At 44.0% G+C, this 14,910-nt stretch overlaps 1 protein-coding gene across 1 annotated transcript in view; it reads right to left on the reverse strand.

Annotated features, from left to right (window-relative positions):
• The window catches only part of NOTCH2 (notch receptor 2), an 84,868-nt gene that overhangs the window by 53,789 nt on the left and 16,169 nt on the right, over nucleotides 1–14,910 (reverse strand). The window contains exons 3-5 of the mRNA XM_032191905.1: nucleotides 12,290–12,549; nucleotides 11,269–11,604; nucleotides 5,073–5,195 (exon numbers count right to left, since the gene is read on the reverse strand). Of these exons, the coding sequence (XP_032047796.1) occupies nucleotides 5,073–5,195; nucleotides 11,269–11,604; nucleotides 12,290–12,549 (719 nt within the window). The remainder of the gene's footprint in view (nucleotides 1–5,072; nucleotides 5,196–11,268; nucleotides 11,605–12,289; nucleotides 12,550–14,910) is intronic.

Here is a 14,910-nt window from a genome sequence, read left to right on the forward strand (position 1 = left end):
TGGAGTCAGCTGTTAGCACGCTGTGCTTTCCTGGAGACAAAAGTCTCCTGGATTTTAAGATACACAGTTTGCTGGAGCCCCCTTTTCAGGCAAAAAACAAAGCCTAAACAAACACACTTGCCATGGGAGTCTCACCCTCAGGGCCAGAAATGAAAGGAGGCAAACAGGCCAGGCCTGCAGTGCAGCAGGATAATGCTGGCCCTCCAGGATTTGCTTGAGCACGGACATCACACGGCCCCCAGACCCCGAGACTCGTCCCACTGCTCCCACTGCAGCACCTGAGGAGAAAACAGTGCAAAGGACTTAACTGGATGGAGGATGCATACCGAACTCTGTTGTGCTCCATTCCTGAAAGGTGACCTGGGCCAGGCTCACGCTGATCCTCCAGAACTTTCCACAGCTAAGCAGGAGTCTTCCTCGGCCAAGCCAAACAAACGCACTGACAGCGCTTTATAACGTTACTTTAATACCCAAAGTCTTCCTGACACAAAGCTGCACAGGCTAGATCAACACAGTAAGCAGGTGCCTTTTAAAGGCAGCCTTGTTTCGTTATCGGAATCGTAGCCTGGAATCCCTGAGCAGCCCTTAAAGCCTCACTCTCACCACCTCCTCGCAAGGACACCCTAACCTTTCATGCAGCTTTGCAGCCCTGCGCTGCCATTGCTTTCTCTGTACCAGCTCACTCGTGAGACCTCTCCATGAATTTTAATTCCTGACCCCAAACAAGAAAAAAAAAAAAAAAAAAGGCAGCTGGACAGGATTTTTTTGCTAGATTAGTGAGTTAAAGTGGCTCGCTCCAACAAAGACCAGAGCCAGCCCTGAGAAAGGGGAAGGGTACCTAGGAGCAGGGAGGGAAGGCAAAGACACTTGGACAGCAGCAAGCCATCCAGTTTGTTTAACTATGGCAAAACAGCAACATAAAGCAGTCTTTACGTGCCACAAACATGACCCAGGCAGGATTTTGGGCTAATTTTAACTCAAATCACACCTGAAGTATACCAAGTTCCTGCCTGGCACATAGGAATAGACTACAGTCTTTCACAAAAGCCTCTTTATCTATTTCCAATGAGTCTGCAACATTGTGCCTTGGAGGACACAACAAACATTGGTCCTGACATAGGATGTAGCTCAGGACAAGACAAAGTGATCTTTAAACAAAACAAAACAAAACAAAAAAAAAAATCAGCTAACATTCAACAACAGAAAAGATCTGGAGCAGCTTCCCCAAGACACATCCAAGATCATCTTGCCAGTTACAGACTGGGGCAGCTGACAATCATTATAACCATATGAAATACAAGAACTCTGAAGGTGACAAAAACATTAGTAACAGCAGGAATTTCCCGTGGTTGTCTTTGAAAAGCAAGATTTTATCTTTCCGGAAAAAACAGCACATGAGAAAGAGAAGGCACACGCATCAACAAAGGAGCAGTGAGCTCTGTTAGAAGAGTAGGAAATGAGATGGAAAGCAAACAGCCTCTCAAAAGGTGGATTCCAGTACCAAACAGAAGACATTAGCAGAAAATGCATGCTTGTGTAGTGCAGGCTACCACCTGTCAAGGAACCACAAGAGGCAGATGGTTACCAAAAGGAATTGCAACAGATTCTATTTCAGAAAAGGATGCTTCGATATCGCCTTACACAAAATTGTTCTTTGCTGGATGGAGTACAGCTTCTTGATTCTTCCTGATTTTTCTAACACAAAAGGAGAATGGCTTCCTCAATGCCATGAAGCACAAATCACGTTCACAAACGTGATAGATCTTCATCCACGGTGCAAAGATTAAATAAACACTAAAACAAACAGACCGATTTAAACTTTTCCAGGATCACTTGACAAGTTAAGTGTTAGCAACAAAAGACTCCACAACACCTGTTATGAAGATGGCACATCTACACAGTGGAAGTGTTTTTATAAAATTTAACATCCTTTTGCTTTTGACTGATGCTTACTTACAAGCACATAGCTCTGGGCCTTATTTTTTATTTATTTTTAAACAGCACAGAATGTCCTGTAAACTCAAGGTCTCATTGGAGGCTTTTGATTTCCCCAAGTGTTGACTTTGTTTTACACTGCTGCGTTACAAGTATTTATCAGGACAGACTCTCTGAGAGTTGTTTGTTCAGTTCTCCCCTCTTCACTAACCTTAGTGATGATTTACAATGTTATAAACCATGTTTGTGCAAAAGATGGACCTGCACTTATATAGTATATTTCCTTATTGCTGAGTAACTTGCTTTTATTGTAGCTTACCGCTGTCAGAATCAGCTGCAGTTTAACCTTGGGAAAAAGGCACCTCTCTCCAAACTATCCTAGAGTCCTCCATCTCTTTGCTCTAGTGTGTGTCCAGCCTCAGTGTCACACCTCGTGTCTCTGTACAATGTTATCTTCATGGTCTCTCACTGAAGATGCAGGAGAGGGATCGAAGTGCATTCAAAGAAAGCTTTATATAAGAAAATACACTTTTGGGGTGTCATGGAACATCATCGCTTTGCCACACATTTACTGGGCAAAAGGAAAATTACAGATGCTATAAATGGATTCTTAAAGGCAAGCTTGCCAAGAGGTTTTCAGCGCACAGGCTTTCAAGCAAAGCAGCTTAGAGAAAGGCCCCGAATACAGCCCTTCATTGCCATTGTTAGCCATCAGCCTCCCCAAAACACCCAGCCCAGCAGTAATGCTGCAGGGGAATGGTTATCACTAAGGCATCCTGTGGACAAGGGCACAGTGCTGCTGCCCTGCTTATGTCAAACACGGTGACATGAATAGGCATAGCTGCTGCTGGGCTTATTCATGCTTTAGTTTGAACACCAAAACTGGCGCCGTGCATTTTGGACAAGACAGTTCAATTCCCCAGCGGCTCTGACGTTCATAGTTGAAGCAGCCAAACTGCTGTTTTCTGAACTGTGAGACCAGTTTTCGCTCCCAATTGACCTGAGCCTTGAAGTCTAGGAAGTCACTGGCCTTGAGAAGTCATTATCTAAAGCCGCTGCTGCACTGATAACCTTAACTTCACCATAAATGCAGGAAATTCTCAGAAAAAAGCATTCAACTAATTTGTTTTATACAGCCATGGGAACACAAAACTTGGGGAGCGCCTCTCTTTCCAGGGTTTCACAGGAGGGAAGCATCCTTCACACGTAAGATTTTCTGGAGAGCCTGCACAGACAGAAGACAGACAGCACAAGGCTAGGCCACAACGTGGGCCCAATGATTTTTCCCCTAACGTTAGAGCCCATGAAGAGGTACGGAGTGGGAACAACTAACTGCATTGCAAAGAGCTTCAGTGGTTAATCAGAGAGACAATCTACCACAAAACCAAAGAGAATCACAGCCCGTTACCACCAAGGTCTCTTTCCAGGTGAGTTGCAGAAGGCCTCCCCAGCGAACAGCAGCCACCCACCCAAATCCCGCAAGCCAGGTTACGTTTATGATACCTCTACAAATCACAGTAATCCCTCATAAATTTTAAGCTCATGCTGTACACACTCATGGTCCATTATCTCCTCTGTGCTTCAGGAATAATCTCGAGATTGATTTACTACTGACATGTTAGAAGACAAAACAGGGTTTATAATTCCTGCAGCGTGAAGCAGTATTTCAGGGGTCACTGAAGGGTTGCTGGCTCTCCACCCAAACTCTCTTCATGTTTTCCTTTGCAGGAAAACTTGAACACCATTTAGACAGGGAGGCAGTAGAGATGAAAGGGTATTTGCTCATCAAGGGGAGGACTCATTTTCTCCCATTTATACCAGGTTTCAGAGAGCTATGCAAGCCGTGAGAGGTGCATTTCCCTCTCTTATGTGGTTTTACCTTTAAAATTATGTATTCTTAAGTGAAGTTAATGAGGGTTCTTAATTGGCAGGCCTCCTTGGCAGTTAATGACAAGTTTATAATGAGAATGATGCTCTCTGAGGGGAAAAGCTAAAACAACACAAAACCTTTGGTCTCTAGTAGTCAAACTCTTCACACAAGGTTTGTCTGAACAACCATTCACTGCAGATGTTCTGGCTTCAAACATCATTTTCTAGACACAAAGAATGCACTAGAAGTTCTTCAGAACCAGAGGAGTTCATTCAGGCTTATGCTCCAAGGCAAAATACCTTAGTTTACTTCATAAAAGGAAGACTGCATGTTCAGTCCATACCTCAATGTTTTGAGGTTGTTCAATTTCCTGTAATTCCAAAAAAAAAAAAAAAAAAAAAGGGGGGGGGGGGGCGGCAAAGATGAACCCAACTGAAAAAGTGTGCCAGCTAAGAATGACTAAAAAATAAAAAAACCCAAACCGGAGGTATTTGTTTATTTTTGAGGTACGGAGACATTTTGTGACTAAAGATGACACTGAATTTCCTGTAAGCTGCTTCCTTACATCATGCATAATGGTTTCTTGAAATTCACATTTCCCCCCCCACCTCCCCAGACACACTCAGAGTAAAACAGACTCATTTATGAAGCAAAAGTAGCTTTGCTAGTTGGAGAACTCCAGATAAAAATCAGTCACAGTAGGCAAATGGTAGCAAAAACATAAGCTTCCCATGCACAAGCTTCTCTTCCCCCCTTTCTCCCACCTATGCCTTCCTCCAGTTCTGTCCTGTTCTTTAGTAGCGTTACCATTATCTACACGAGGATCATTATCCCACATCAAAAATGCTCCCAAATGTGTCAAAGCACCACAAAAGCACACAATTGTAATAGAAAAGCCACGCTTTGTACTTCTGTGAAATATATAACCTCTTACAAACTAATCCATACAAGCAGAAGTGCAACTCAGAGTCGCACTGCATGGCAGCTCAAGACCCACACGATTTGTCTGTAAAAATCACATGCATGTAGGCCTGTAACGCTGAGCAGTGCAGTGGGAAATTGCCTCGTTTTGTGGTGGCTTTGATGTAAACAATCTTCTGAAGGATTCACTGACATCTGTCCCCCAGACTGCAGAACAAGGTACAGATGTGAACGACATCCAGCCATTTGCAACTTGAGTTGTATGTTGAGTGAAGGCCAGAAATCCTGCATTTCGTTCCTGTAAAGCGCATCCAGCCCACAGAGAAGTATTTTCAACAGTACCTACCTGTCCACTGGGGCGGGCAGCGGCAGTTGTAGGTGTTGACACCATCCACGCATATGCCCCCGTTTTGGCAATTGTGATTTGGGCAGTCATCAACGTTCCGCTCGCAGATGCTCCCCTCGAAACCTGGACAAAGCACAAACAGAGCAGAGTGAAACGGGCTCCACAGTCTTTCAAAGAGAATTCATCTTCAGTGCAGCTTCCCCCACAAACCTCATTTTTGTTTGTTTTTCTTAAAGACTCGTCCTGTTAACCTAATCCTGATGGATCTCCACATAGCAAGCGGGCCAGAGCTGTCGTTGAATGCCTTTGCACGCAGGTCAGATTACACAGGCAGAGCACCACTCAGGACAAGTTCTTCCCATGACAAAAAAGTAGCTGGCGTTCATCGTGTGAACCTCTCAGGATTGTTCATGTGCTTTGGCTATGTCAAGGTAAGATCACCCACGCTTTGAAAATTCAGCTCCCAAATTCCTCATTTGGCCCTCCTCAGCGTTAGGCAAATCAATCAATTAGTCACCACCCAAGCAATGCTGATAAACGAAGCCCTGACTGAAAAGCAGAAGAAACCAGACACCTTTCCCCAGTGAAAATCAAGGCTCCTAACGATCACAGACACTGGCAAAACACCCCTTCTCCACCGTGGTAGAGCTCCTTTTCCCTTCTAATACGGGGAAGCAGGGACGTTGAGGAAGGGAGCTGCCAGTAATCCATCTTCCCCTCGATTTCACATGCTGCTTCACCTCACGCTTCATTAAACAAACCTGCCATTTCTGCTGGACGAGATAGCTATTTATCAAAGCACAAGTGGATGCATGCTAATGTGGATGAAGTAAATGATTCCAGAATGCATGCATTAATTCAAAACATCAGCTCTGCCTCTTCACTGCTTTGGAATGTAATATTAACATGACACAGCCCTCTCATCCAAAGCTATGCTTTAACCCCCTCTACGTTTGATGCCCTGTTGCAGACAGTTCCAACACATCTGCATCAAGTTACACAAGCCCTCTAAGCACCATCTGATCCAACACAGACCCCGCGATGTGGCAGATGAGGCTGAGACTGTAAAGCTCTCAAGCAACTTCTCCAGACGATGGCTACTCCCAGGAGACGTGGGATGATTCACATCCATTCCCACTTTCTCAACTCCTCCAGCAATACAGGTAAAGTCAGAAGCCAGGAGGAGCACTGTCGCTGAGCCGTATCGAATGGATCATGGTTCACCAGCAAGGAAGAACAGGCTCAACGTTAGCACACCTGCAGTGTCACCCTCTTTATTTATAGCCCTTCTCACCTTCTCCCAAGATCCTGCAGGCCTCGTTGCAGTAGGGAAGGTTAAAATGAAGAAAATAAATGGTTAATCCAAACGAGCCCAGCAGTGCCTTCCTGGCAAAAACTGCTGAGGAATGACTACCAAGGAATACAATTAATAATCGAGTTACTATATTTAAAACTGTGCAACCACAAATGACCCAAGATTGAGCTGTAAAACACAGGAGTGTCCTATCAGCTTGTTTTTGAGCTGGAGGAGAATCCTCCCACTGACCACAGATTGCGCTCATGCCAACAATGTGATCAGCATGGAAATGCACCCAGAACCACAAGCTCAGAAGGGTTAAGTTCCTATCTTCTCAGCTTGGACAACCCAAAGGCCAGCCCTGCCTTCTGGTAAATAGGTTTCTGAGAGAAGGCACTTATTCAAAACCATCTCACTGTACCGCAGGCAAAGAAAGTGGCTCGTGGATTTGGCTCCGTATGAGAGCACAGAAGTCACCTCAATACTAAAACCTCCCCAAGCCACTTTCCCCAGCTATCCTAACATCTAAGAGCTGGCCCTCAAGCCTCTCACACAAATGTAGAAAGCCATTCATCCTACCCCAAAAGCAGGGGAGTACTACTAGAGCTGGTGGAACAGTAACAAAAAGCAGCTAAAAAAATTAAAAAACAACAATGCAGCAAAAGGTTCAAGAGAAGTGTCACACATCCAAGTGTGCTCAGTCAGAAAAAAAAACATCTGCAAGGGAAATGAATCAGGAAGGGCTGAAATGGTAAAGATGACACTATTTTGAGTATACAGCTGAAGAAAACACAAGTTTCCTTTTTGGAAACTTCCCAACTCCCAAATCCCCTTTAAAATTCTTCTTACTCTAGAGAACGACTTTGGCTTACTTTCAGACCATCTACAAGCTGTAAATGCGGGACTTTCACATCGGTTTCAAGCCCGACACACTCTGCAATACTGTGACCTGCCTAGTTTGTAAATAAAGCTGGCCGAGGCTCACTTTCACTCTTCAGATCCGTCCTTCGGAGCCGCGGCTGTTTGGGCCAACACACCTACACCGGACCACAGCGTGCAAGAAGCTGCTGAGACACAAACCCTTCTCTGGCTGGGTCCCAGGACCCGATTCTGCAGCTACATCATCTGACTCCGTCCCAGAGAGCCAAAGAGCTCGCTGTTCGGATGTATTTGGACACCTGACACTGCTTCCTGCTCCCCCCTGTGCTGGGAGCAGCGTGTTGTCCTTCGCCTTCTCCCTCCCAGAGACTTTTGCTCTGCATCTCCCAGCACAGCCAACTGCAAGAGAACCGCCAGGAGAAAAGCGTTCCCACTGTTAAAGGCATGCTCTTCCTCCTCTCCTACAAAGGGATACAAGCAGATCAGTTTGCTCCTATGTCATCGGCACTCCACAGCAGTGAATCCAACTCCCTCCAAATCCTGAAGGACTTCCCTGACCTCAACCTACAGACAGCACCTCCGACTTGTGCAGGACCCACTGAGCACGGGGGCAGGACGCTTGGACAGAAACACCAAGTTAAGCTGCTGCCAGATCCTGGGACTGCCGACGAGAAGTTGAAGATGTCCTCGTGCCACAGCATGGTGCAGGGCGGTTCTGGTGTGGACGTTTTGGGGCAGAACCCCTGCGGCTTCGCAGCACAGCGGGGTGGATGCTCGGCGGCACGAGGTTATTTCCTCTTCCCAGGAAATGCTCCGGCTCTCGTAAACAGCCCGCCCCAGCCTGACAGATAGTTTCCTGAACAAGCCCTTGGAATTCCCTAGGGTCCTTATCTTAGTTAATGGGTAATTATTTTGATGGATAACAATGAATAATCACTTTCCCAGCTAAGAACTTCCTCTATTGACTTGTTTAACATTCCAGTGAAGGTTAGTTGCCAAAAAAACTCCTTTTTTGTCAAACATTTATAACCATGAGCTCACTCTTATATCTGAAGGGTTGCTAGTACTTCAGGTTAAGGCTCTTTCACAGGAGTATTTTTTTTTTTTTTTTACTATGACTTTCTATTACGATGACCTAACGTGCTTACATGTCTACGTGCTTGCTTTGAAATCAAAATAAATAATCAGCAAAGCCCAGAGGAAAAACAATTACGCTGGATGGTTGGAAAAAAAAGAAGTTACCTTTCACACAGATGTAACATTGACAGCACGCATCTCTTCACTTACACTTGCCACCAAAAGCTGACTTCTCCTAATACACAGGACTTTATGAATTACCTAATGGAAGATTTGTGTAAACCCACGACAGAAATGGGAACCTGAGAATTGAAAAACATCAGCTTGACTACACTGTATGTGAACAGTACTTGTGATACTGTAAAAATAATTTTTAAAAGCTGCTGAGACATGTAACTTCAAGCTGTGGGGTTTCACCGTATTTTCAAGTTCTCATCCTCAAGTATCTATATTCACAAAAAAAATGAAATTCACTTAAATGCATGCTTCTATGGGAAGCGTGACCCCATTTCAGCACCAGGAGTAATTTAATTATGCCTAAATTGCTATTCTGGTGCAATCGGTTTCTTCAAAGCAGTTTCACAGGTCACAGGATACAAAAATCATTTCAAAAAACCCTTCCAGCAGTTCAAGCTGAAGCTGCCTCCTGCCTCTATGACCTTAACACTGGTAACATCTTAAGGCAGTCCAAAAAGAAGGGACAGAGCAATTCCTTTTATAGTCACAGTATCATCAGCTCTGCTCCAATTCAGAGAGGGAGTCTGAAGAGGAATTCCTAGTCCATAATCTTGGCACGGTCTTCCAGATGAGCAGGACTTGTTCACCTCTTCCCTGGGTGCAATAGGCCACCGATCCCAAAACTTGAGGAATTTCACAATGGATGCTTTATTCCAAAGGGACAGAAATGGCTGGATGCCTTGCCTTTATCGAACAGTTTTATGTAAACATTTTGGACTCTCCCACCTCTTTTTTTTTTTTTTCCCTCTCCTGTTTTTCAAATGTCTAGTTTTAAAAATGAAATTAGCAAAACCATATGGCCAGCTTAAATGGATACAGGAAATACAGAAGTGAAGGTCCTCATAGCAGCACTAACTCCCCCCCAACTCTACATGTTACATTAGAAGTCCAAAAAGCCAGCTAATAATCCAAACCGCTTGTGAGCAGTGTGGGTGTGTAGCTGTTACTATAGTAATCTCATTTTCATTTCCTGACCATCGTGTAGCCAGCCCACACACTTGTCTAAAGGAAAGTGTGCTCCTACCCAGACTCACATCCCTGCACGAGAGTCACAAAAGCAGACTGCCTTATCAGCAAAGGATCAAGCCCTTCGATTTTTCTTTTCTCTTCCCCCCACAGTGACACTTCTGCATGAGATCTTGGATTTCTTGTACTGGTTAAAGAGAAGCTCAGAAAATTCTGGATTTTGATGATGGAAGCGATCAAGCCATTAATCCAGAGATATCAAGATGACAATTTCATTTTAAGATGAAATTGTCAGCTTTTGTTTTTCATTTAAACAGATGCAAACCAGAAAGCAACTGTTGCTTATGGCATTTTCAGAGCCCCTGTATGTTTAAACACTTTCTTCAAGCACAGCTAGAAACACTTGCTTTCACACAAACAATGATGATACAACCTTCTATTTTAAGATCAACTTTCCTATTTTTTTTTCCAGAGTCACGTGGTTGCTCAGACTACCCTGCAATTTGTTGTGCATACCCCAGCTAAGGTTGGCACCGTGTATTTATTGTCACTTGAGCTAGCAATTCAAGAAAAAGACCTCCAAAAAGTATTCGTTACAACTTAAGTTCTAAATACTCTTTCCACACATACTTACGACTCCAGCTAATCCTCATGAGAATGCAGTCAATTCAGCATTCGTCCTAAACAGTATACAACAGCAACATCTTTCACATAAATAAGAAAAGAAAAGCTCAAGGGAGGAGAGTTTAGTTTTCTAGATTACCACACACTAAGCGTTCATGTGCCAGACTGCAATACACTTAAGTGGAAGTCTAGTCAAAAGCATTTCCAAACATTCAGTTTCCCATGGACTGAATTACTCATTAAAAATATGAACCTAAAAAAAAACACACCACACTTATGCAAAGAAAAATAGTGCTGCTCTATGGTTGGTATGATAAGTAGATGGGGGGGAGCAGGGCAGGACGGGGCTGCCAGGGTCCCAGGCAGGTGACACCTGGTCATTTGCAGAGACAGATGCCCTTGGTGACTGGAGCCCAGACTTGACAGACAGAATCAATACAATCAGTCCATGGTACTGAGTAAGCATGTTATCTCTCCTGTGCATGAGTTCAGAGAAACTAACAGCATCAGAAACCAAGTAAATATAGTTTACCTGGAGGTAAGTTACAGGACAAAAAGGGTACGGTGAGCTGGAAAACAACCTGTAAGATTTGGAAGAACTCAAGGGGAAAAGGAAAGGAATGGAAACTAGTGTGTTTTAGTGATAGAGACTGAGAATAAAGAGACAAATGTTCATTTTCATTCAAGGACTGGTTTTAAATGTGACCCTCATGAGCACAAACAACCTCTCTCTGGGTGTTAACAGAATCTGGCATTCTAAATGCACATCAGGAAACGCCCTAACCTTGAATCTACATCACTTTTTACCTAGTTGATTACCTTTGTCTCTCATTGGGTTCCAAAGAAATCTGTAGTCTTCTGGCTGTGATCTAACCAATCCCACCACTCACCCACCCAGTATTCCTCTCCCTTTCACAGTATACTATGTACACTGAAATACTAATACCCAGAAAGCAAGATCCTAGCCGAGCTCCCCACCTTGCTCAGATTTCTCCACTCAATCTTACAACAGTGTCACACATAGACCACAAGGGAGAAGTTTTCAGAGGAACATAAACAGGAACACAGCACCAAGGCTACAGAACCTAGCAGTTGGAATAAGCACCATCCATTTACCTGGCAGACAGTTGCACTCAAAGGTGAAGTCACTTGTTTGGTGACAAGTTCCTCCGTTCATACAGGGCGATGGTGAACATGGCACATAGGTGCTCTCACAGCGATGCCCTGTATAGCCCGGCTTGCACTGGCATCGGTACGAACCAGGCACGTTGACACACGTCCCACCGTGCTGACAAAGGCCTGAGGTGGCACACTCGTTCACATCTATCTCACACTTCTGGCCAGTGTAGCCAGACAGACAGATGCAGGAGAACTTATTTCCAGATACTGTACAAGTACTTCCGTTGGCACAGGGTTGAGATGTACAGGCATCGATCCACTGGCAGTCCTTTCCTGTAGGATCAAGGCATAAGCAGCTATTAATAGGGAAAAACAGTTCCATCTTTCATGCTCCATGCTAAGTCAAGATGGTTGGTGTGCTACATCTTATTCTAAGCCACACATGTAAAATTATATACGTTTTTATAACATTTGAAACAAAATCAACTTGCTGGTTACAGTAGGGAGCCATTTTATTTATAGGTTACCAGCAAGATATGGGATGGTGTTATTTATAAAAACAACCCATGACCTAAAATCGTACCACACTAACATACTCTTCTACTTTCCCTTCAAGAAAGGAAGGAGTGAGTTTCCATGCTTCTCCTCAGGCAAACAAAAGTTTCCCATAGAAAGGTTTTGCTCACCGAATTTACATTTATTTTTTTTTTAAAGGTAGGTTATGAATTCAAATTGTAAGACATTTCAGAATAACTTCTACAGTCAGTTTTTTCCCATGAGGACAACCCCACAAGATCTAAATATCTTTCTGTTTATGTATAAAGGCTATGGAGTTTGACTCTCTCTCCCCAACCCCCCCCTTTTATTTTTTTTTTGGTCATGAATTCATTTGTACTTCCTCTCATTTCCTGTGCTAGAGCTATTAAATTTGAGAGCACATTACAGCTGCCCCAGAACATTCTAGGACCGAGTAATTCACAGAATAGGGGGGTCTGAAGGCAGAAACGCAGAACCCCACCTGTGTAACCTGGAGGACAGACACACTCGTATGTTTCCTGGCCGTGGGGATGACAAGTTCCTCCGTTCAGGCAGGGCTGGGACACGTAGCAGATGTGTGATTCAGAGTACTGACAGTCCTCTCCCGTGAACCCTGGAGCACACTTGCAGGTAGCCTTTCCTATCAGAGACGTGGTTTCACAGGTTCCCCCGTTCTTACAGGTATTGCTTTCACAGGGGTTTCTGTACTGACAGTAGTCTCCAAGAAAGCCTTCTCGACACCTGCAATAGAGAAGGAATTGCTTGTAGCACGTTCACCTTAAGCCTTGGTGTCCTGGGAAGATAACAGGAATGAAGTCCCACCACCACCTAAGCTCTCAGAATTTGCCATAAATAATAGTAACACTGAGCCCCAAACGCTAAGGTCATAGGTGTAGCAGATGGGATCTTCTTCTGGGATTGAGGGCTGTCAATGACACAAGTGAAAACTTTGGTTTGGACTGTGAAATCATTCATGACAAAATAGCGAAGTGCTGCATACAATCAGGGCTGCATTAACAGCCAGAACTTCTTCTTGCACTTCCTTTCAAAATTTCGGTAAAAACCCAAGCGCTCAAGAACTGCTGAGTACCAACTAACTCCTTGCACCTTTCCCCTTCTAGTAAGCGCCCTTTTTCAGAATGAAATCCAGCAGATTAGCTAACGGGTATTAACGCCAGGTATTATCCATCTCCCAGAATATTTATAAAGCCTGTACAAATGCGGTGTCTGAGGGCCTTCAGATCCTCAGCAGATCTTTCTCCCCAGCACTCCCGTGAGACAGGAACACATTGTTATCCTCGTGTTGATAAGTGAATCTGGGACTGCAACATGCTGAAGCCTGCTCTCAACCAGCAACACAAGCACTGAAGTCAGGTCTCCCACGCCCCTGGCTCGCACCCCAACGACAAGGTCATTGTTCCTCCCTCTCCCACAGAAGAATGAATACACACACACTATCTATAACCAGGGCCATATTTTTATACAAAGATCTGTGATTGCAGAATAATTGTAGTTCTTTCTCTCTAACCTAAACTTATGTCAATACAGCCTGACTCTGCTTGTCAGCTGTAATCCATCTTTTAACTGGCCTTTGTACCACGCAGTTTCCATTGAATTTCCAGGGATCCAGGACCCAGGCGAGCAAGCCTGCAAGCACCTCCTTTGCCACCCACCGTTCCATTTCTTTCTTTCAGGTAGTGGGAAGCTGCAAGATGATATACCAGAAGAAAATGCCACCAAAATACAAAATGCAAGAGTTCACTTGCTGTTTTTTCTGCAGTGCACAGCTGCATGCTTTAACTGCTAAGTAATCCAAGATACACACAGGCTGTGTAAGAGAACATCTATTTCACTGCAGAGACTTCAGAGGTGAACATCAGCTATGCTTCCTTTCAGGACAGGATAGATACAATTATGAAATCAAAGAGTTACTCAAAGAGAGGAGATTCCAGCTCCAAGAAATGGACAAAGTCTCTTGCCCTAAGAACCTAACTGTGGAGAGACTGCCTCTTCCTTCAGCATTTAAAAACGTGTGGTGGATTGAGAAACCTAACTTGATAGGCCTTAAAATTCCATTTAAATCAAAGAACGGTGTGTTTTCTGTGGGGCCATGCTACAGGGGCCTGCTCTCATTCCTCTTCTATCAACGAATGACAAAGGAAAACATCAGTGCTGATCAAGCTTGAAGGTACGAGAAGACAAGCTCTTGACAGAGAGCAGCACAGATTGCTTAAGAATCTGGTCACTGAAATACATTTTAGCACTACAAAGTCATATATGTAAAACAGAATGTTATAAAGCATTCGCCCTAAAACAGGGCACTGAGCTAGGAAAGGCAGACTTGCTCTCAGGGTTCTCAAGAGTCTGCTGAACACCAATTCCTAGCACAATTTCTAACTTGCCCAGAAATATGTTAGGTGTACAGACTGCCAACACCAAGTAGGAGTAAGTGAGATTATGACACAGCTGATAATACTACAACCATTATCGAATCAGCTTCGGTGTCTGCTTTTCATGAAGGAGGAATTGAAGCGAATTCGAAGAAGCCAACAGTAATGATTAATAGAAAACTGTACACGATGAAAGGCTCAGGTGGCTCAGTCCCTTCCAGAGGGAGAAGGGAAGGAGACAGTTAATCAAAGGCTCCAACTGCCCACAAAAAACGAAGATTTAACAATAATTCAGTCTAGAAGGCACGGGTATAACAAGATTTGGCAGTGAGAAGTTCAAGCAAGATAAACCCCAATTAGAAATAGAACACACTTCACTTTCAGAGGCAGACTGGCATAGAGGCTCTCAGCAGTGGAAAGAAACAACTGGAACACCACATTTAAGGTTGCAGTGGAATTTCTCCATCATTCATGCTTGTTTAAAAGCACACCACGATTGGCTGCTTGCAGAAAGAGTATGCACGCTAGTTCAAACACAGCTATTCAGAGAGGTTATTATCGGAGTTACGCAAGAGGTCATTACTAGATGACCACAACTGTTTTTTCTCATGTTAAAATTTATTAACTAGCTTCAGCCCTATGTCTAAAGCAGCTAAGTCATATGTGCGTAATCATAATTTACCGTTCTCCACGCCCAAATTAGGCTCCTTTC

This window comes from Aythya fuligula, chromosome 8 (assembly GCF_009819795.1).
Source record: "Aythya fuligula isolate bAytFul2 chromosome 8, bAytFul2.pri, whole genome shotgun sequence".
NCBI classification, from domain to species: domain Eukaryota; kingdom Metazoa; phylum Chordata; class Aves; order Anseriformes; family Anatidae; genus Aythya; species Aythya fuligula.